Source organism: Urocitellus parryii, assembly GCF_045843805.1.
Source record: "Urocitellus parryii isolate mUroPar1 chromosome 12 unlocalized genomic scaffold, mUroPar1.hap1 SUPER_12_unloc_3, whole genome shotgun sequence".
In the NCBI taxonomy this organism is placed as follows: domain Eukaryota; kingdom Metazoa; phylum Chordata; class Mammalia; order Rodentia; family Sciuridae; genus Urocitellus; species Urocitellus parryii.
The window spans coordinates 528,917-548,771 of record NW_027551760.1 but is presented as its reverse complement, the minus strand read 5'-3'; the positions used below and the strand labels follow the sequence as shown (position 1 = coordinate 548,771).

General features: G+C 53.9%; 1 protein-coding gene across 3 annotated transcripts in view; it reads right to left on the bottom strand.

Moving 5' to 3' along the window:
• Positions 1-4,361: 4,361 nt before the first annotated feature.
• Fam178b (family with sequence similarity 178 member B) overlaps positions 4,362-19,855 on the bottom strand; it is an 86,113-nt gene continuing 70,619 nt past the window's right edge. For all 3 annotated transcript variants that reach the window (XM_026414086.2, XM_026414085.2, XM_077794311.1), the window contains 3 exons: positions 6,425-6,502; positions 6,014-6,166; positions 4,362-4,486 (listed from right to left, as the gene is read on the bottom strand). In XM_026414086.2, the coding sequence (XP_026269871.2) occupies positions 4,454-4,486; positions 6,014-6,166; positions 6,425-6,502 (264 nt within the window). In that variant the 3' untranslated portion in view covers positions 4,362-4,453. The remainder of the gene's footprint in view (positions 4,487-6,013; positions 6,167-6,424; positions 6,503-19,855) is intronic.

The window sequence follows — 19,855 nt, the reverse complement described above, 5'->3', positions numbered from 1 at the left end:
ACAGAGGAACTTCTGGGAGGCCACCCCCTGACTAGAACCAAAGGGCAAGAGTGGAGGGACTTCAAGCCCTGAGGTTTCCACCGTAACTCTGAGCCAGGGGGAGTCCTGGAGGGAAGAAACACTGTTAGGCTGTCTGATCTAGAGTGTAAATGGGTGGGACAGAAGCTTTTGTTCTGGGTTAAAACTTCGCATTTGAAAAGTGGAGACCAGAAAAGCAGTGGAGATAATTCAGAAAAGCCGCCCAGTTTGGTTTCAGTAACAATTGGGTCTTTGCTGGTATACAAAAAGGCCCCATTCTCTCTCTCTCTGGCCAAACCACATTTCCCAGCTCCTTTCCACTAGGAAAATAGCTGTGGCCTTGGAGATGCTGGAGATTGGTGGCAAGCCAGATTACAGTTACCTTGGGGTGGGCAGGGCAGGTGCCCTGCTGCAGCTGCCAGGGAGGGAAAAGATGCACTACCTCCTCTGATTATGGATTTTATTTTATTTTTTTAGTACTAGAAATCAAACCCAGGCCCTCAAGCACACTAGCCAAGTCAAATGCTCTACCATGATCTACATCCCCAGCCCTCTAGTCTTGATTAGACCCTGGTTCCATTTAAGTGGGGATTAACTGATATGCAGATGCTCTCTCCCATTCTTTTTATGCTTTAGATGGTCCAATTTGCCTTCATATACATTTCCCCACTCTACCCTCATGACCACCCTGTAAAAACTGGTAATGACTGAGCATGACAGTGTACACTTGTAATCCCAGCAACTCAGGAGGCTGAGGCAGGAGGATCCCAAGTTCAAGACCAGCCTCAGCAACTTAAGGAGGTCCTAAGCAACTTAACAAGACCCTGTCTCAAAAAACAAATAAACCAAAAATACCTGCAGATGCAGTGCTCAGTACTAGAGCGCCTGGGTTCAATTGCCGGGGCCGGTGGGGGTGTTAAATTAAATCAGATCTTGGTATTCTCATTTCTGTCTTCCAACAAGTCAACATGTACCCTGACAATGTCCACTTTCTGCTTTTCCTTGCATTCAAGCCTCACCACCAGCCTCTAGGTGCAAGGGTTACCAGTCAGAGACCTGAGCTCCCTGGCTCTACCTCCAAGGTGGCCCCAGTGGAAAGTTTCAAAAGGTGGTTTGGTTTCACTGGCAGGGACAGTCTCCTTCTGTACCTCAGTGGCAGGCATCAGGGTCCCCTATGCCAGGGATGTGGGCAGAAAGAAGCCTCCAGTAACAGACCCATGAGCCCCTCCTTCACAAAGACTCCTCAATAACAAGGCTCCAGAAGGGCCAGGGGCACAGGCCTATAATCCTGATGAGAGGAGAGGATGGAAAGTTCAAGGCCAGCCTGGGCAATTTGGAGAGACCCTGTATCAAAATAAAATACAAAGGGCTGGGGATGTAGTTCAGTGGTAGAGCATTTGCCTAGCATATGCAATGCCCTGAGTTTGATCTCCAGGAGGTATAAATAAGTAAAATATAAATACCAGGCTCCAGTTCCCCCTTCCACCTCCCTGCATTTCCTGCTGTATTCTGTTCATTCCCAGCACTGACCTTTTCTGTAGGTGGGTGGGCAGAGGATAAAGTTTCTTCGTATGACTATTTGTTCATGATTCATGCCTTTGAATAAAAGAACAACTGGTAGAAAACTAAGGATACTTGGGTCTTTCATTAAGAAAAAGTACTGCCAGGAGTGGTGGTTACATGCCTGCAATTCCAGCTACTTGGGAGGCTGAGGCAGGAGGATTGCAAGTTCCAGGCTAGCCTGGACATTTCAGCAAGACCTGGACTCACAGTAAATAAAAATTAAAGGCAGCTGGGTATGTAGTTCACTGGTGAACACTCCCTGAAAATAAAAATTACTAAAATGGGGGTGGGGTCAGTCATCTGTCACATACCTGTCTAGTCTCTCGGACTGGCCTGGTGTCTGCTATGGAAGGCATACACCCTTCAGGTCCTAAGCCCTGACAGACCCTCCTCCTACTTGCCCCCATTTGTTCTTGTGGCCAAGTAAGGGAAATACAAAGATGTGCTAAATGTCCGCTGAGGCTCTCCAAAGATCTCTGGCAGCTCTGGCCAGTCTCTAGAGATGGCCCAGGAGTCTCACCTGAAAAGCAAATTCCCTTCCCCCACCCCCCACCACTGGTTGTGAACCCTGGTGCCCTTGACTTGTGCTCCTCACTTGCTACTCCCCTGAGGCATCTCTCCAGGAGGAAGGACGAGGGTCAACCCACAGATGGGAAGTGAAAAAGCTTGGGTCAGCCACCCTTCAGGGACCCTGGGAGTGGAGACATGGAAAAGAGACTTCCTCCCTCTACTTCCTCTAAAAGGAGGGTTATCAAAGCCATCCACCTGGGAAGCCTTTCCCTTTCCAGCCCCTCCCTGCCACCATCACCAAAAGGAAGCAGGAAAACATCCGTCATCACTGCTTTTCCAGTGGCTTCTACCAGGATATCCCCCGCCTTTTCCCAGGGGCTTCAAAGACCTGAAGGGCAAGTGGTAAAATTGCCAGCATCATTATGGAATTCGTGGCCTTTAGGAGGCTAGGATCTCTAACTGATCCCAGCACATTTGGGGACATCTATCTACTCAGCTTCCAGCCAGTCCCAGCAAGGGCCCATTATAGGGCCCAGGGGATAGCATCCGCCCTTGGGTGACCTCCAGTGCACACCTCTCCTCAGGTTTCAGCCAGGTATCTGGAGGGACTGAGTTGTCACCAACACCTCCTCTCCCCTTGATATCTATTTCCCTCTTGGTGATGAGTAGGTTTAGGGAGCAGGGAGCCAGGGCTGGGGAGAAGGGTTCCATCTATCTATGCTGATGGACAGACCCTCCCTTTCCCCAAGCCAGGTAGGGGTAGCTTCAAGAACTGGAAACTCCCAGTTCAGCCACTCGGGACTCCCTACCTGTCTCTGCTATTGGCAGTAAGAACAAAGAAGGGAAATTTCAAAGGTGATTTCCAGGTTTCCAGAGCACGCCAAGTAACTGAGGATCCACTGTCAGGATGTGCAGTGTCAGCAGCAGAGGCAGTCTGGAGGGAGGCCCTGTCCTCTTACCCAAAGACCTGGGCGGGCTGCTGCTGGGCAGCCCCCGGGCTGCCAGGGCCCATGCAGCATCTGTTGCAGCCAGAGAGAAACCAGAACTCATGCGGCCCAGGCATCCAAGTCACCCTGGCTCTGGAAGGGTTTCTTCCACCTCACTTGGCAAATACTTTGAAGCAGAAAAGATGTCCTGTGTGGCACCTGGCACTGTGCTATGTCTGTGCCCTCTGAATAATAGATCCCCCGGCTCCAGGCACTCTGGGGACCCCAAGAGGGAAGCAGCTATGTCTGAAACAGGCCCAGGAAGGGATGTGCCCCACTTTGGGTCTGCACACGGAGCCACTGAAGTTCCTCTATTTATTTACTTTGGTGGTGGTGGGGGGGTCCTGTTCTTTGAGTTGAGTGGCCACAGAGGTAATTCTCTGCTACCTCCTGACTACCTCTTATATCTCCTGCAAAATCTCATCCCAACCCAGGAATCAGGAGGGGCCAGCCATGGATTGCCAGTATTAGGGAGTGGACAGACAAGAGAAAATGGATACTCAGGGACCTGTGGGGGAAGAGAGGGCCCACTCAACTCTCAAAGGGTGCAGGTCAAAGATATCCAGTACCCCACTAAGGATCAGAACCCATGAAACTTACCTGGGGCAAGGCAAGGGAAAGCAAGAGCAAGATCCGGAACTGTCTTTTGGACCCGCCCCCACTCCTAAGTCTGGGAAGTTGATTTCAGAGCTAAACAATAAATTGAATTAAGCGTAATTACAGCCCTGATACACCATCTCCCTCTGTGTAGCCTCCCTGGCGTGGGCGGGAAGTGGTCCCAGACTGGATCCAAACAAATGTTCCTCATCCCAGCTCCCAGTTTCCATGGCTCTTGGGCTGTAGGGGTAACTGCTCCCCCCTGCACGTCTGCAGAGAGCCCTCAGGTGCAGGAGTAAGGCCTGCACCCGCCCCCCTTCCTGTCACATGACTGCTGGAGGTGAGAATTTTGTAGCAGGGAAGCCACAGGCATCCGGAGGCTGGACATTGGGCATGTGCCCTTGGGATCAGATGGAAAGGAGCCTCCTAAGCCACTGATGCTGAAATAAACTTTAATGTCACAAAGGAACCTCACATTAGAGGCAAGGAGAGAGGGGAAGACTCCTAGGAGGGCCCAGGAGGCCCCAGGAAATCAGAGCCATGAGGCGAAGGCCTTGGGGAGGAATTGCTGCTGGGAAGGGCTGGGAGCAGAAGGGTGGGCTGGACAGGGAGTGGCCGAGCCTTGCGGGCAGCTGACCGTGGTGGAGAGGGCTCCTGCTTCATCAGGCCGCTCAGTCTGGGACCTCCTTTGGCCTCCATTCTTTGCCTCCTGCAGTTCCTGGAGTTCTGTTCACTTCCTGCTGGAGTCAAGAGCCCTGGGCTGCCCTGCCCTTGCTCCTTTAGATGTCTTTCCAGGGGCTAAAGTACTGGGCCTGTGGCAAGGAGAAAAACAGGCTGCAGTAACCTGGCCCAGGTGCTGCCCTCTCCTGAGACTCTCTGGATAAACAGCAAACACTCAACGTCTGCTCCAGGCCTCCTCTGAGCCATGCAATGCCCTCAAGGCTCACCGTCCAGACAAGGACACAGCAGTCAACAGGCTACCTGACCACAATGTCACAAGGAAAGCACTGCTCGGGTCTTCTCTCCCTCCGAACGGCTACAGGCCCAGGAGTGTGAACAGAGGTGGTCCTGCACCCTGGCTCTGCCAGGCCGCCGCTCGCTCTTCCTTCCTTTCTGGACAAACACACTGCTTCCCACCAGACTAGTGTGGTCCAGTTCCAGGGTGAAGTCTGCTCTCTAGCTTTCTCAGGGACTTGTGAAATCTGAGACACAAGCTACAGCCTGTGGTCAGCGTGTCAGTCCCAAGTCAGAGGTTATGGGGAAAGCACAAGAGACAGAGGCGAGCTGGGTGTCAGGGAGCCCTGAGAGGAAGGTGTGGACAGGGATCTCTTTGGCCCAGCAGTCTCCAGCAAGGCCTGGGGACTCCTGGACAGCAGAGCCTCAAGCCAGCCTAGCAGGGTGCTGCTTGTTGGAGAAATGGAGGTCAGAGGGGAGGGTGCCAAGCAGAGGTTGCACAGGCTCCTGTATCAGGCTAAGCTGCCTCTGATATTCGCAGAACTGCCTACGTGACTGGATGAGCTCTCTCACCTGTCAGCACCTCTGGTCAGTTTGCTCATCTGTAAAATGGGCTTCCAACAACACCTGCCTCATGAGGGTTAGGTACATGCATGCAAAAACAGGTCCTCAGGGGCTGGGGATATAGCTCAGTTGGTAGAGTGTGTGCCTCATATGCACAAGGCCCTGGATTCAGTCCCCAGCACCACACAACCACAACAAACAGGTCTTCAGGAAGTTTTAACTATGAACATTATTATCTAGAGGGTCTGTGACAATCTGGGTATTAAAGTTTGCTGCTATTGAAAACAGAAGGGATCAGGTTAGCCCAGGATCACTCTTGTTTATAGAGTGGGAGGCCAGCCCCAGGTCTTCAGGGAAAGTGGACAGGGCGATGAGAGCTGGTACCACTGGTACCCCTTCAGGCACTACTCATGACAAACTGGTACTGTCTCCCCAGGGCTGAGTTACTCTTCACTTTTATTTATTTATTTATTTTTGGGTATTTTTAGACAGGGTCTCACTGAATTGCTGAGGCTGGCCTCTACCCGCCATCCTTCTGGGGGTTGAATTCAGGGCCTTGAGCACACTAGAGGAATGTTTCAGCAAAAACACACACACACACACACACACACACACACACATCCAGGCACTGGATTCTTGATAAGAATGATGAGGGTCCCTCAGGGCATCTCCGCCCTCCCCCACCAACTGCCCTCTCCACCCTTGTCCTAGCCAGGAACTCAGCAGCTGCTGTGGAGTGGACATGTGGCTAGTTAGCTCTGGCCAGCCCAGTCTGACCACTTCCCTCCCATCCCAGGTCTGGGGGCTGGAGCGGGCACCACCTGGGGCTGGCAGTGGGCCAGCAGCTCCTGCCAACGGATATAGGTCTGGGTGGCCAGGTCCTTGAGCTTGGTCCGGTGCATGGCCTGGGGGCTCTCCCGGATATGGGTGCTGATGTGGCGGTCCAACTGCATGCAGAGCAGCTGCAGCTCACCCTGTGGAGACGGATACATGGGGGAGGGGCAGGAGGGAGGGCCAGCCAGAGGGAGGGAGGAAAGCCTCTGAGAGCCTGCAGGCAAGTGGGGCAGGAAAGGCACAGGGCAAGGGTCAGGACCACTTGAGAATGGGTCGTGGGACCTGATGGGAGGAAGAGGCCCTGGCACCCTACCCTGGCTGGGCCTCTCTCTGCAGCTCCTGGCAGAGGACTGGACTGCACCCCAGCTAACCCTGTCCCATCCTCTTAGGACACTTACCCACTGGTCTGAAGTAATATCCTGGCTGCTGACCACCACTCCAGCCAGTGTCAGGAGGCTGTGGCACATGTAGCAGACCTGGAGAGAGCGCAGAGAGGGGATGCTCTAATGTGGCCCCTGCCTCTGCGGGTTCCTGGCCCTCAAGACCAGCGGGCCAAGGGTGGAGTCTCCCCACTACAGGGGTCCAGCAACAATCTCCAAGAGGATGGATGGCCTGTGTGAGCTGGCTTGGAGCCACACCCACTCAGACCTCTGACCACCAGCAGGCTCTACCAGCATCCCCCCCTAGATGAACTGTCCCCTCTTCCTTCAGACAAAGAAGGAGTCCAGGACGGGGATGTACCTCAATAGGGAGTTTGAGACCCCAGGCTCATCCCCAGCACTGCAAAAACAAAACAAAGAGAACAAATAAAAAAGGAATCCCTTCCATCCAGAAACCACCCAAGCCTGTGCTGGGGCCTCCAGCAGAGAGGCCAGAGGCACCTCTTCACTTTGATGTCTGCCCGTCAGCTGAAGCACACACACCTGTGGACAGGGTGACCCAAAGTGCCACTAACCCTAAGCAGCTTTGTGCACACAGTGAAGGGGCGCCCTTTGCAGGATGATGCACCTGCACACAGTTTCTGACCAGCACAAACCCGGATGAGGAGCGGGAGCAGGCAGAGGCAGTTTGAGTGGAGCATGTGCACACTTTCCCCACCAGCTCCACCCTCGTTCCTGCTGCTGAACCCTTCAAACTGACCAGAGGACAGTTCGACCCCAAGGCAGTCTGACCCCATGGCACCTTGGACTCTCTTGGCACCATCCTCTACAAAATGTCTTCCAGGGAGCATCCCAAAACCAAGTCAGGCCCCAGGTGAGAGGCAACCTGCTCCTGGCATTCTGAGCTCTTGTCTGTGGGTATGTGCCACCCCCACCCAGAGCTTCCTGCTGCCTTGTCCCCTTCTGCTTCTTACCTCTAAGATAAGCAGGGTGGTTAGAAACCTGTCACCATGCCTATGGCAGATAAACAGCCCCATGACAAGCTGGGATGGGAGAGGAGGGTGGGGGGTGGCCGGCAGGGCTCCATCCTGGTGACAGTCTGGCCCTGGCTCCCCTGCCCTCATCAGCCTGCCCAGGTGGTGCCCGAGAAACGGCAGCAGCCTCCTCACACTGACCTAGGAACGTCCCCATAACAGAAGCCAGGAACATTACTGAAGGCACCAACTTGGCACTATGAACAGACTTCCTGAAACTGAATACATGGTACAAAATCCTGAGGATAGAGGCCACTGCAGGGCTCCCACAGCAATACCCGCCCAAGACCCAGCCTGGTCAGCTCCGTGGCTAAGGCTCCCGGGAACCTGACTCAAGCTGACTAGCCCTGGGGGCCCTGCACCTGGCTGGCCCAGAGACACAGTGGGAAGCCACTGCCCCAGTGGGTAGTACCAAAGCTCCTCAACTCTGCTCCCACCTGCCAACCCCTGACCTTCCTGTGTGCTAGGTGCCCTAGTGCCCAGGCCAGCTGATCACCGGCGAGGTGCCCTTTTGGTGCGCTGGGCCCCGAGGCTCCCTGGGTCCCCTGTGTTCCAGCCTGGACTTGAGAGAGAGGGTTCACTCCATCTAGCCTTTGCAATCCTGGCAAACAGCTCAGGGCTCAGACCTGTGCATCTGAATTGTCCCTTGACTAAGGCACAGCCTCATCCACTTGGGGAGGAGGAAACTGCTCCAGAAAGGTAATCCTTTGGTCAACCACCACCAAACCTCAGCTTTCCCGTGGACCAGGACAAAGTCCTTCCAGGGTTGTTTTTTTTTTTTTTTTTTTTTTTTGTGTGTGTGTGTGTGTATGTGTGTGGTGGTGGGGGGGATACCCTGGGGATGCAGCTCAGGGGCTTCAGGGAGGAAGTGACTAAGCTCAGGTGGGCCTCCATGTAACAGTAGGATTTGAGGCAAAGATGGCCCTGTGGGGGTGGAGGTGGGCAGATGACAACACCAGACAGATCCTGGGGCTGATGCAAGACACAGAGGGGCACTGGGGACACGTGGCCAGGGCTGAGGGAGGGCCTGGGGTCGTGGCCTTGGAAGGTGGCTGTGCAGGTGGGATGGAAGGGGGACCCAGGGCCCTCTCTGGAGCAGGGATCGCAGGACGAGGGCTTTCATCTGCCTTTTTCCTTTGTCCTTTCTTTTCTCTTCAGGGTGTTGTGTGGGCGAGCACTCCACCCCCAGTTCGCGTCTTCCCTTAAGAGTATTTCTCTACCACGTGTGTGCTTTACTCATGGAGTCAAAATATAACACAAACTGGTTGTTTTTCTAAAAATTACAAGACACTGCCCATGATAATGTGACTGAAACTCACTGGTCTTGGGGTGGGTGTGGGTAAGGGAGAGACACATGACCTTGAAAAGAAGCTGAGGCCTTTCCCTTTTTTGTTGTTGAAACCCAGGATTGAATCCACAGATGTTTAACCACTAAGGCACATCCCCAGCTCCTTTTCATTTTTTATTTAGAGGCAAGGTCTCACTGAGTTGCTGAGGACATTGCTAAATTGCAGAGGCTGGCCTTGAAATTTTGATCCTCCTATCTCAGTCTCCCAAGTCACTGGGATTACAGGTGTGTACCACTATGCCTGGCTGAGGCCTTTCAAGAAAGCAAAACACTTGGCATTGAGCAAGCTGCTGGTGAGGTGGCAGGGAATGACAAAACATCATTGCCCATGGAGCCTTTGGCTAGGGGGATGGCTGTGGGGAAGGGTGTGAAGGCCAAGGACAGATACTGAGTGAGGGGGGGAAAAGGGGTCTGGAGATCCCAAGTCCTTCAGACCTTTCACTTGTAAACACCTTTCACTATCCACAGTGCTGGAAGGCCTGCCCCTGAGTCAGGGGAGGCGGGTGGTTTTGCATTAAAAGAGGCGGGGCTGCGGGTTTGGCGAGGGAGGGCGGGCCTCAGGATCTGAGGAACCCCCTGGAGGAACTCGGGAGGGAAATCTGTCAGCCTGTTAACCCTGTGCAGAGGGAATTTACTGGGAGGAAAAAAGCCAGCGCACGCTGCTCCGGGTTTCACAACTTTGTTTTTATACTGATTCCCATAATCGAATCTGCAGGGAAAGTCCCAGAAAAATGATTCTGTTTTTTTTTTTTTTTTTTTGGGGGGGGGATGGGGATTGGGGAGCAAGTCCCAGAGAAAAGCCATATCAAACCACATTTTATAAGGTTTCTTCCCCAAGGTGGGGTACCCTGCCTCAGCTTGGAGGCTGGGGCGTGCCCTCCAGGTGCGCCTGGAGTTGGGCCTAAGCCAGGGGAGGCTGCAGTCAGACTCAGTCCCTATTTAATAAAGGGGAAAGTTCCACTGAGGCCAGAAATCATGGCCAAAGCTGAGATCCTCAGGAGTGTTTTGGAAAAAAGGCCTTGGGCTTAAGATAGAGCACTTGCCTAGCACGGATGAGGCCCTAGGTCCATCCCCAGCACTGCAACAAAAAACACAACAGTGGGCATGGTGGTTCTGAACATCTGTAATCTCAGCTACTCTGGAGGCTGAGACAGGAAATCTCAAGTTCAAGAACAGCCTGGACAATTTAGGGAGACCCTGTCACAAAACTGAAAGAGGGGCTGGGGCTCAGCAGTTTACGCACTTGCCTGGAATGTGTGAGGCAGGCACTAGGTTCGATTCTCAGCACCACATATAAATAAATAAATGTCTATCAACAACTAAAAAAAAAAAAATTAAAAGAGGGTGGGTGCTAGGGAGGTGGCTCAGTGGCAGAGTGCTTACCTAGCATGCCCAAGGGCCTGGGTTCCACCCCTAGCATTGTCCCTCTCTCAACCTTGAAAGGGGTCTGAGTCCATCCAGATAACCTCCCACTCCTGTGTGAAGGTCAGGGAGGCAAACTTTAGCAGGAACTCGGGGCACAGAGCAGGCAGAATCTGAGTCTCCTTCTCAAATGCCATTGCTTGGGTGACTGAGGCAGGCCAGGAGCACAGGGCAGCCATGGTGGCCCTCCTGCCAGGGCAGGACAGAATAAGCAGCCAGATGCGAGCGCAGAGCCAGGCTTCCTGCTTTGTCACAGTGTGACCAATTCCTGAACTTAGCAAGCCCGCACCTGTCTTGACTGGCACCACAGAGACACCAGGCTTTGTTTTTCTCTTCAAGAACAAGAAGGGGTGGCCAAGGCAGCCCGCCCCCTGCTTTGCCACGATCTCTAGCACTGGGAACACAGGGGTCCCTTCCATGGCTCTGTGAGAGAAGTCAGTGTGGCTTGGGGCAGCCCCCCAGAGGGAGGCTAGGCCTGTCCCTGCTCCAGGGCTTGTCTGGAGCTGGCCCTGACTGGCTCAGGAACCCAGCTCCTCCCACAGGGGCAGGAGTACAGGCTGGGAAGCCCCAACGGGAAAATGGGACCCAGGAAACCTCAGCCAACTCCGTGGGGAGAGACAGAGTCTGGAGAAGCCAGGAACAGGACTAATGGACGTGCCTAGACCCAGTGCTGACTGGACGAGGCGGACTGTCCTGCCCATGAGGCCAGGCTTCCTTCCTGGGCTTCTCCCTGGAGCCTGGGCGGGTTCCTCTCAGAGGTTTAGTGCACAGGCCTCTCCTGCCCCCAAGCAGGCCCTGCCCTCCCCCTGGGGAAGGAGGCCCAGTGAGTGATGGCCCACAGCCACCAGCCTCGTCACCCAGCAGGGGAAGGGTGACGTCTCTGTTCTGCTCCAGCTGGTCTGAGAGTCTCCCAGGTCAAGCGAGGTTCTTCTCTTGCACTTTTGTCTTAATACATGAGGGAAACAGGGTGGACATTTCCCAGGAACTTCATCTTGCAGGAAAGTCCCCTCTAGCTGATGCCAAGGGAGCAGGCTGTGGCCCGTTACTTGCACAGAGCAGGGTGGGTGGGTGGTGCTCTCAGGAGGATGCCTGCTCTAGCCCCGGCAGCATGGTTTCTCCCACCTCAGTTCAAGACCGAGTCTTACCCTGGGCAGGTCTTACCCAGCCTGATCCCTAGAGGTGCCAGGACAGGAGGCCTCTGGGAGCAGGTTCCGCCAGGCGCTGGGGTAGCTGCCGAGGACAGGGGAGCCCTAAAGCTGACCCAGGAACACCTGCAGGGAAGATGTGGTAATGCACAGGCTGTGACTCTCCCTGCTATGCTGCGGGGACCTGGGGTCCACCCTGCAGGTATCCCTGTTCTGACTAATGAGAGTTGGCCCTGGCTCCACCACAGGCTCTGGGTGGTGGCCATCCCAGGGGGATGTGCATCCAGCCGAAGGCCTGGAGATCCAGCCAAGCCTGACCTGCCACCAGCAGATTTCTGCCCTGGGAGCCACTGCGACCATGGCTGGGTATGGGGGGCTCTGAGGGATCGAATGTGACCCTGTGTGCTGAAGATCAGCTCTAGAATCAACTACTCCTCTGTGAGCCATTTAGACCTAAGGAGAGACCAGGCCATGATTCCATCTCCTTTTTTATTAAATCGAAGCCTACAGCATCGATTCACACCCTGACTCAAGGGAACATGCAAAGAGAGCCTGGTGACCCCTACTTCTCAGCAGATGTGGAAGCTGAGGCTTGGAGAGGTCCCCAACATGAACCACCCTAACTCTGTCTAGTAAGACACAGCTGAGCAGACTCCCCCAGCTGCTGGATGGAGCTGTGTGTGTGTGTGTGTGTGTGTGTGTGTGTGTGTGTGTGAGACAGAGAGAGACAGAGACAGAGAGAGAGAGAGAGAGAGAGACAGAGAGAGAGAGAGATAGATATCTAAAGGGTACGGACTCTGTGGACATTACCCTCAAGAGACAGCAAGGCTCTGCACTCTGCAGCAAAGGTCCAAGGGCCTCACAGAGGCAGGACAGACAGGCCAAGGCTGCTGCTGGGCAGATGGGGCTGTCCTTTCCAGCCTGAGCCCCAAGGGCATGGTCTAGGTACTCTACCTTGGCTTAGGCCAACAACAACAATCATTATTAGTGGTGAGCAATCCTGAGGCAGGGCTACTTGCAGGCCCCAGGCCAAGAGCCTCAGCCAGAGGAGCGAGCTAGGTCTTATCTGGCTGGCCTGGACATAAGATCAAAGGACACACATTTTTCTGGGCATACACCTGAACTGGTCCTAGCATGTGGCACCTGCCACATTGATTGCTAGGACACCATTTCTTCCCTGTCCCTGCAAGCAAACAGTATGACCCTTGTCTAGGTAGCTCCCTCTAAGATTATACTCTCCGATTGTGGCCTCTGTAGGCACTGAAAGGAGTATAGGGCTGCACCCAAAGTTCTGTTCCCAAAGGAAAGCTGACTTTGGAAGTGACTCTGCCCAGGACCCGGTCATCAGTCATAAATCCTAGCAAGAAGGAAATGACAAGGACACATGACCAACTAATAGGAAATGAGACATGTGACATAATACTTCTTCCTACCCAGGATCCCTGAAGACAGGGTCGAGAGGCCAAAGAACAGGCGTCACAGGCAGGGGCTGCCCCCATTCACCACAGGGCTTGCCAGGCAGGACACCCAGTTCTGCACATCAAAGTGACCTGGTGCGGGGGGGTGGGGGGGGGGGTGGAGCCCTGGGCACAGACTAGGGACAAGGCCACTTTAGGGTGATGGGAGACAGGCGGGGAGCATCTGCACAGGAACAAGACTTCCGGCTCAGCTGCTGGGAGGAGAGTCGCTCTAGGACTCCAGCTGGGAGGAGTGGCAGAGGTCTCTTCCCAGGCTTTGGAGGACTTAGGAGACCAGCACACACCCACACCCTCCATTTCCTTAGAACAGGGCTGAGCGCCTCACCTGCTTTCCCTGCTTCCCAGAGAGGAAGTGCAAAGGCCTACACTCCTCACAGTGGTACTCTCTTTCTCTCCTTCTCTTTGGTACCAGAGATTAAACCCAGGGGCACTTAACCACTGAGCCACCTCCCCAGCCCTGTTTAGTATTTTATTTAGAACAGGGTCTTGCTAAGTTGTTTAGGGCCCTGATAAATTAGGGAGGCTGGTCTTGAACTTGTGATCCTTCTGCCTCAGCCTCTGGAGTCCCTGGGATTACAGACATGTGCCACCACGCCAGGCTTTCTTTTTTAGTACTGGAAATTGAATTTAGATATTCATGAATGCTAGGCAAAAACACTCTACTACAGAGCTACATTCTCAGCCATTTTTATGTTTTCGTTTGAGACAAGGTTCTCCTTAAATTGCCCAGGCTGGTCTTGAACTTGCAATCCTCTTGCCTCAGCCTCCGGAACAGCAGGGATTATGAGGACGTGCCACCACTATGGCCTAGGCAATCCTTTTTATTGATTGATTTATTTTTTGGAACTAGGGATTGAACCCACGGGTGCTCAATAACTGAGCCACATCCCCACCCCTTTTTATTTTGAGACAGTGTCTCGCTGAGTTGCTTAGGACAGTTCTCTTTTAAGCTCTATCCTGACATGGAGATTGGACCCTGAGCAGCCCTGGCTCCTGCTCTTGGTACTGAGGGCAGGGTGGGAACCAGGAGGCCTTGGCACCGCAGGCTGGGTGGAGGGTGGGTGTAGACAGGGGCTGGGACAAAAGCAAGAAGGTAGAGGGCCTTTTACTCCTGTCTGTGCTTCAGGGAGGTCATCTAGACAGTGTGGCCCAGTCCACCTCTGGGGGTGGAGAACCTAGGGGCTGTAGGCAAATGCTCGCTGGAGAGGGCTCCTACATAGCCCACCCTTCCTCCCCGGCTTCCTGCTGGCAGTGGGGTGAGGGAGACCACAGGCAGGGCCTGGCAAGGGGCTCTTCCTGCTCCTCCAGCTGGGACTACAGACCCTGACCTCAGGCAGATCTGGACAGGAAAGCCCAGCTCTGCCAGTGGCCTAGAGAGCAGCAGGAATCTCAGTGCGCATGTGAGTCTAACTGTATGCACAAGCACATCAGCATGTGGGGGTGAGTGTGAGAATGAGCGTGTGGAGCCATGTGAGGGGGCAATGGAAACTGGGCCAGGCATCCACATAGCCGCCTTCATAGAGCAGTGGCTTCCGCCAAAGCCAATATCTGCTGGGCACACTGGTGCACGCTGCCTGTAATCCCAGTGGCTCAGGAGGCTGAGGCAATAGGGCTGTGAGTTCAAATCCAGCCTCAGCAACTTAGTGAGGCCCTAAGCAATTTAATGAGACCCTGTCTCAAAATAAAAAATAAAAAGGGTTAGGGATATGATTTAGTGGCTAAGTGTCCTTGGGTTCAATCCCTGGTACAACAAAAGGAAAACAACAACAACAAAAAACAGTAATCCAAGCAGTTTGGGAGGCTAAGGCAGGAGGATCACAAGTTCAAAGACAGCCTCAGGAAAAGTGAGATGCTAAGCAACTCAGTGAGACCCTGTCTCTAAATGAAATACAAAACAGGGCTGGGATGTGGCTCAGTGGCTGAGTGCCCCTGTGTTCAAACCCAGGTTCCAAAAAAAAGGAAACAAACCTAATCCCAGCTCCCAGTGGGTCCTCCTTCTCACTGAATTGGCTCCTGGAGTGTTGGCATGGCAAGAACCTGGGAAGCAGGGCCCTCCTTGAGCTTCCTGGGAAGATCAGAGTATAGGGCTCTTACCCATGACGGAAGAACAGGGGGTGCTGTGGAATCCAAGGTTTATGGGCATCCAGGATCCACCCCCTTCCTCTGTAAGAGCATCCAGCACTTGGGCCAGATTGTTCTCTGGTGGTGTCTTCAGTGCTGACACCAGGGGAGTTCATGTGACCTGGACCAGCCAATCATATGCCAGCCTGGCCAAGCCAATGAGACTCGACTCTGGGACTGTGGTTGGGCCTCCAGGATAGGGGCTCTTTCTTTCCCCCTGGCTCATGTGGCTAAGGAAAGGAGGTCAGCCTGGAGTCTCACACCACCAGGAGGAGAGAGCCTGTCTGGGAATGTGCCAAGGGGTAGAGCCGAGAGGTGGAGAGAGCAAGGCCAAGGCTTCATGGCAGTGTGTCCAGCTAAGCCTGATGAGCTGATCTGCAGCTATGGGACTGATGCTCCTATCACTAAAGATGGTTGGCAGAGTAGAAGACACAGAAGAGCTGAAAAGGCAGGGGGCACCTGAGAAGGCTCTTGCCTATCTGGTATGGGCCGGGCCTTCCCCGCCCATTCCCAGTCTTCTGCAAGGCCTGAGCTGCCTGGTCACCCCACTTAGAAAGTCCTGCTCCTCCACCTGCTCTGAGCTGGTGCCAGCCTGGAAGGAAGAAGAGGCAGCTGGCAGGGCTGGGGGCATGGGGGCAGGCAGGGTCTCTCACGTCACAGCACCTGCTCAGGCCAGGCTTTCAATGGGAGCCTGGGAAGGAGGTGGAGGTGGAATCTGACCTGGCCTCACACATACCTCAGTTCAGGTGTGTGAAGCAACAAGTGCACAAGCCACAGCCTGAGTGGACAGGCTGGGATGGGCCACAGGGATCCAAGGACAGGAGAGGAGGCTGTGCACTGCAGGGAGGAGGACCAGAAGGAGCAAAGTCATAGGCACTGGAATGGAGGGTTTCTGGGAAAGAGTCCACTGCTTTGGTCAAAGCGGGGTGATATGATTGGCAGGGCTAAATCTACGTGGATGAGGTAGGACTAGCTGGTGGAGACTTGGATGGCAGGGTTTGGGGTATAATGTGACAGGTCGGAATGGGAGGAAGACCATCCATAGAGCCACCCAGGGGGGCTGAAAGGGCCAACAAACCTGGGTAGAGAGACTCTAAGGGGTTGCCTGGAGGACTGGCCCAGCTGGGGTGAGGCAGAGAGGACCTAGATGCTGCACAGCCTCCAGCTGCCCGGGCTTGAAGAAAAGAAGAAGCCCAGCCTGCCCTTCCAGCGTGGCCCTGTCACTTCAAGACCTCATGTGCTTGCAAAGAAGTCAGAACTCCTAGGAGCCAAAGCTGGCCTGGGCCACCAGTCCCCAGACCTGCAGCCATCTCCTCTGCCCCAGGAGGGCCGGCTTTTCAGAGGCTGCCTCTTTGAGGTCTGATGCTCCTCATTCTGGAGGAATTAACCAACCACCAGCGGGGGAGGAACTCAGGAGTCCTGAGTGTGTACTTTCTGTTCCTCAGCTCCTGCTTCCTCCCAGACCTCCTAGCCCTGCCTAACCTAGGTTCCCAACCCTGTGGGTGAGGGGCAGGAGGGAAGGACAGGTGTTTGCATGTGACAAGGCAGAGAGCACAGATGGGGGTTGAGGGTTGGGGGTTGGGGGTTGGCGGTGGCAGAGGCTCCGGGCCCCACTTGTGTGTTTGAGGGTGACACAGGACCAGAAGTCTGTGCTCAAGGCAAGCCTGAGGGAACACACATTCCCTTGCTGGGGTTGAGAGTGCAGAGAGAGGGCAGAGGCTAGCTGAGAGCTGCCACAGGGCAGCACACCACCCTGCCCTACCTCTGCAGGGAGCTGAGCCTCTCCCCACCACCACCTCCCACTAAGACGGCTCCTGGCACAGGGACAGACAGCTGCAGTCTGCAGTCGCAGCAGCCTGAGCAAAAGCAGCAAAACTTGTTTGCCAGCTCCCTTGACACACGCTGCACACCACAGGATTCACAAAGATGCACAGGATGCACTCACACAAATGCACAGCGGCCCACGCCCTGCGTAGAGGCTGGGCAGAGCCACGGATGTGCAAGTGAGTCTGTGCGGGTAGGAGGGCTTACCCCAGCCAGCATCACCCACCTCAGAAGCTGCCTGATGCTGTTACCCCCAATATCACCTCTTGACTATCTCCACAAACAAGCCCTCTCCAGGCCCCAGGAGACAGAGCCGGGGACCCTCCAGGCACGCACCTGGAGGAAGCTGCCAGGCAGATGCTGAGGGAGGCCCAGGCTGTCATCCTCTGAGGACTTCATCAGGCAGGGAAGAGACACTTATGGAGACTGGAGCCAGGTTGAGATCCCGCCTTTTATTTTCCTTTACTTTTCAGGTACCAGGGCTTCCCACGCACTAGGCAAGCACTTGACCACTGAGCTGCACCCTCAGCCCTTTAAAAAGTCTGTCTCACTAAGTTGCCCAAGCTGGGCTTGAACTTGAGATCTTCCCACTTCAGCCTCTGAGGAGCTGGGATTTCGGATGCCCAGCACTAGCTTGGGGCCTCACGCCTGCCAGGCTCCCCACCCCCTACTTCCCTCCTCCCTTAGTTTTCTTCCCATACAACAGGAGACAGTGGGGGCTGGAGTTGTGGCTTGGTGGTAGAGCACTTGCCTAGCATGTGTGAGGCCCTGGGTTCGATTCTCAGCACCACATATAAATAAATGAATAAAATAAAGGTCCATCAACACCTAAAAAAAAAATTAAAAAAAAAAAAACAGGAGACAGTGACTTCCTTCCAGGCCTCAAATTTAACCAACTGGGGAAAAACTTCCATCCCACCATCAAGATCCTGGTTCCTTTTACCTCCCAAATCTCTATGGGGGAAAAAAAAACCAAAAAAACAGAACCAAAAACTCCCATCAAATATAGCATCTGGCTGGAGTGTGGCTCAGTAATAAAGAACGTGCTTACCACGCACAAGGCCCTGGGTTTGATTCCTAGCACCACCAAAAAATAAATAAAAAAGTATGTATACACAAAACATATAAAATGTGTGCATGTTTATATATGCATGTGTGTATACACATATATGCGTGTATACACACACACATGCATGCAAATATGTGTGCGCACGTGTATACACACACACACACACACACGCACACGCACTAGACATGGTGAAAAGCAAAAAACAAAAGGGAAGTTGGTAAACTGGAGCATGGTGTGTGATGGCAGACTTAACAAGAGCAGAGAGCAACAATTTCAATAAACACACACCTATGACCCGGGGACTGGACAGAACACAAACAGACCAACTCTGGCCACATTCAGCTCACACCGTCAGTTAAAAGCAAGCCAACCAGGAAACCCTGGTTCTGGGTTGGAAGGCTGAGCTGGGTGCCCCGAGGAGACGGTGGTGATGGAGTTGGGTTAGGCAATGTTTGTCTGCCTGGGGCTAACAGGCTAGTCTCTCAGAGGGCCCAGGAGGACACCTGTCTCTTGCAGAATTGAATTGTGGGCCAAAGGGAAACAGTGGGGGACCAGCCCCAGAGCACAACAGTCTCCACTCTGCAAAGGTCCTTTCTCTCCTGTTCTGCCAGTCAGGGCACTTAACTCTTGCCAGGCTGTGCCCGACTGCAAGCATCTTCTGCCCAGATGTTTATTCTCCTTTGAGTGAGCCCAGCTCCAACCAAGAAAGCACAGGGCCACTGACAACTGTCAGAGGGCTCGGGACTTCATTTTATTTACTTTTTGGATTGGTCTCACTAAGTTGCCCAGGCTGGCCTTCAACTCAAGTGATCCCCCTGCCTCAGGCTCCCAAGCAGCTGGGATACAGGTGGGCAGGTGTCAGGGCAGGCGGGCACACTTAAAAATGCCAGAAGAAAGCATTCTAGTTAGCCCTTTCTTCTGTCCTCGTCCTCTTTTTTTGGTTTTGGGAACTGAACCCAGGGGTGCTCTACCACTGAACTACGTCCCCAGCACACCCTGCCTTTAAAAAAATTTTTTTTACTTTTATTTTTATTTTTTGGTACCAGGGATTGAACCCAGGGGCACTTAACTACCAAGCCACATTCCCAGCCCTTTTTATTTTTTGCTTAGGGCCTTGCTAATTGATGAAGCTGGTTTTGAACTTGTGATCCTCCTGCCTCAGCCTCCTGAGCTGCTGGGATTACAGGCCTGTGCCACCACACCCTGCTAATCAATTCCTTAAGCAGGATATTCCATGGAAGCATTTTCTTCTCCTTTACAAGCTCTGTTGTGATTTGCTAAGTTACTTTGACCTAGCTAGGACAAAGAATTCAGGAACCCAGGCCGCCCACCTCCCCTTGAGCTCCCTCTCCTCCTGGCCCCCATGCAGAGGAGCAACTGTAAGAGCCATTTTGTTCAAGTACTTGGTGTCTAGCTTTCCCTGGCACGAGCTTCCTAATTACCAACAATTCCCTGCAGCTGGTTCTCTCATTACAAAGGTGTCACTTCTGAAGCCCAGAGCTCCATCAGGCCTTAGGGACCCAAAGACATTAAGAGACCCGGAGCCTGCCACTGGTTGGAAGGTGTGCAGAGGGCGCTTTCCAGAATACAGGCAGGAGAGCAGATGACTAGAACAGAGTGGAAGAAAGTCCAGGAAGGGAGAGATGGATGATAACACAATCCATTTGTTTGTCCATCCTTCCGTCTGTCCATCTAGTGGCAAAGTGGAATGCGCTGTACAGAGATGTGGCTGTGCCCTGGTCCAGCCAGACAGCTCATGCACACAGGGACAATGCTAGGTGAAGCCACATCATGCCCTGGGCCTCCTCCCAGAAGGAGGGAAGAGGCCGGGCCAGTGCCTGAGAGAGAGGAGGTGGGAAGAGCTGGGCAGAAGTGTTTATTTGTAGGGCTGGGGGAGGGCTATGACCCGCAGAGCAGGGCAGGAAATCTCCCAGACAGAGTAGGAGCTGGGCTGGGGGGATGGGCGGGCAGCCCAGCATGGTAGCCCCAAGGGCCTGGAAAAGCAGCC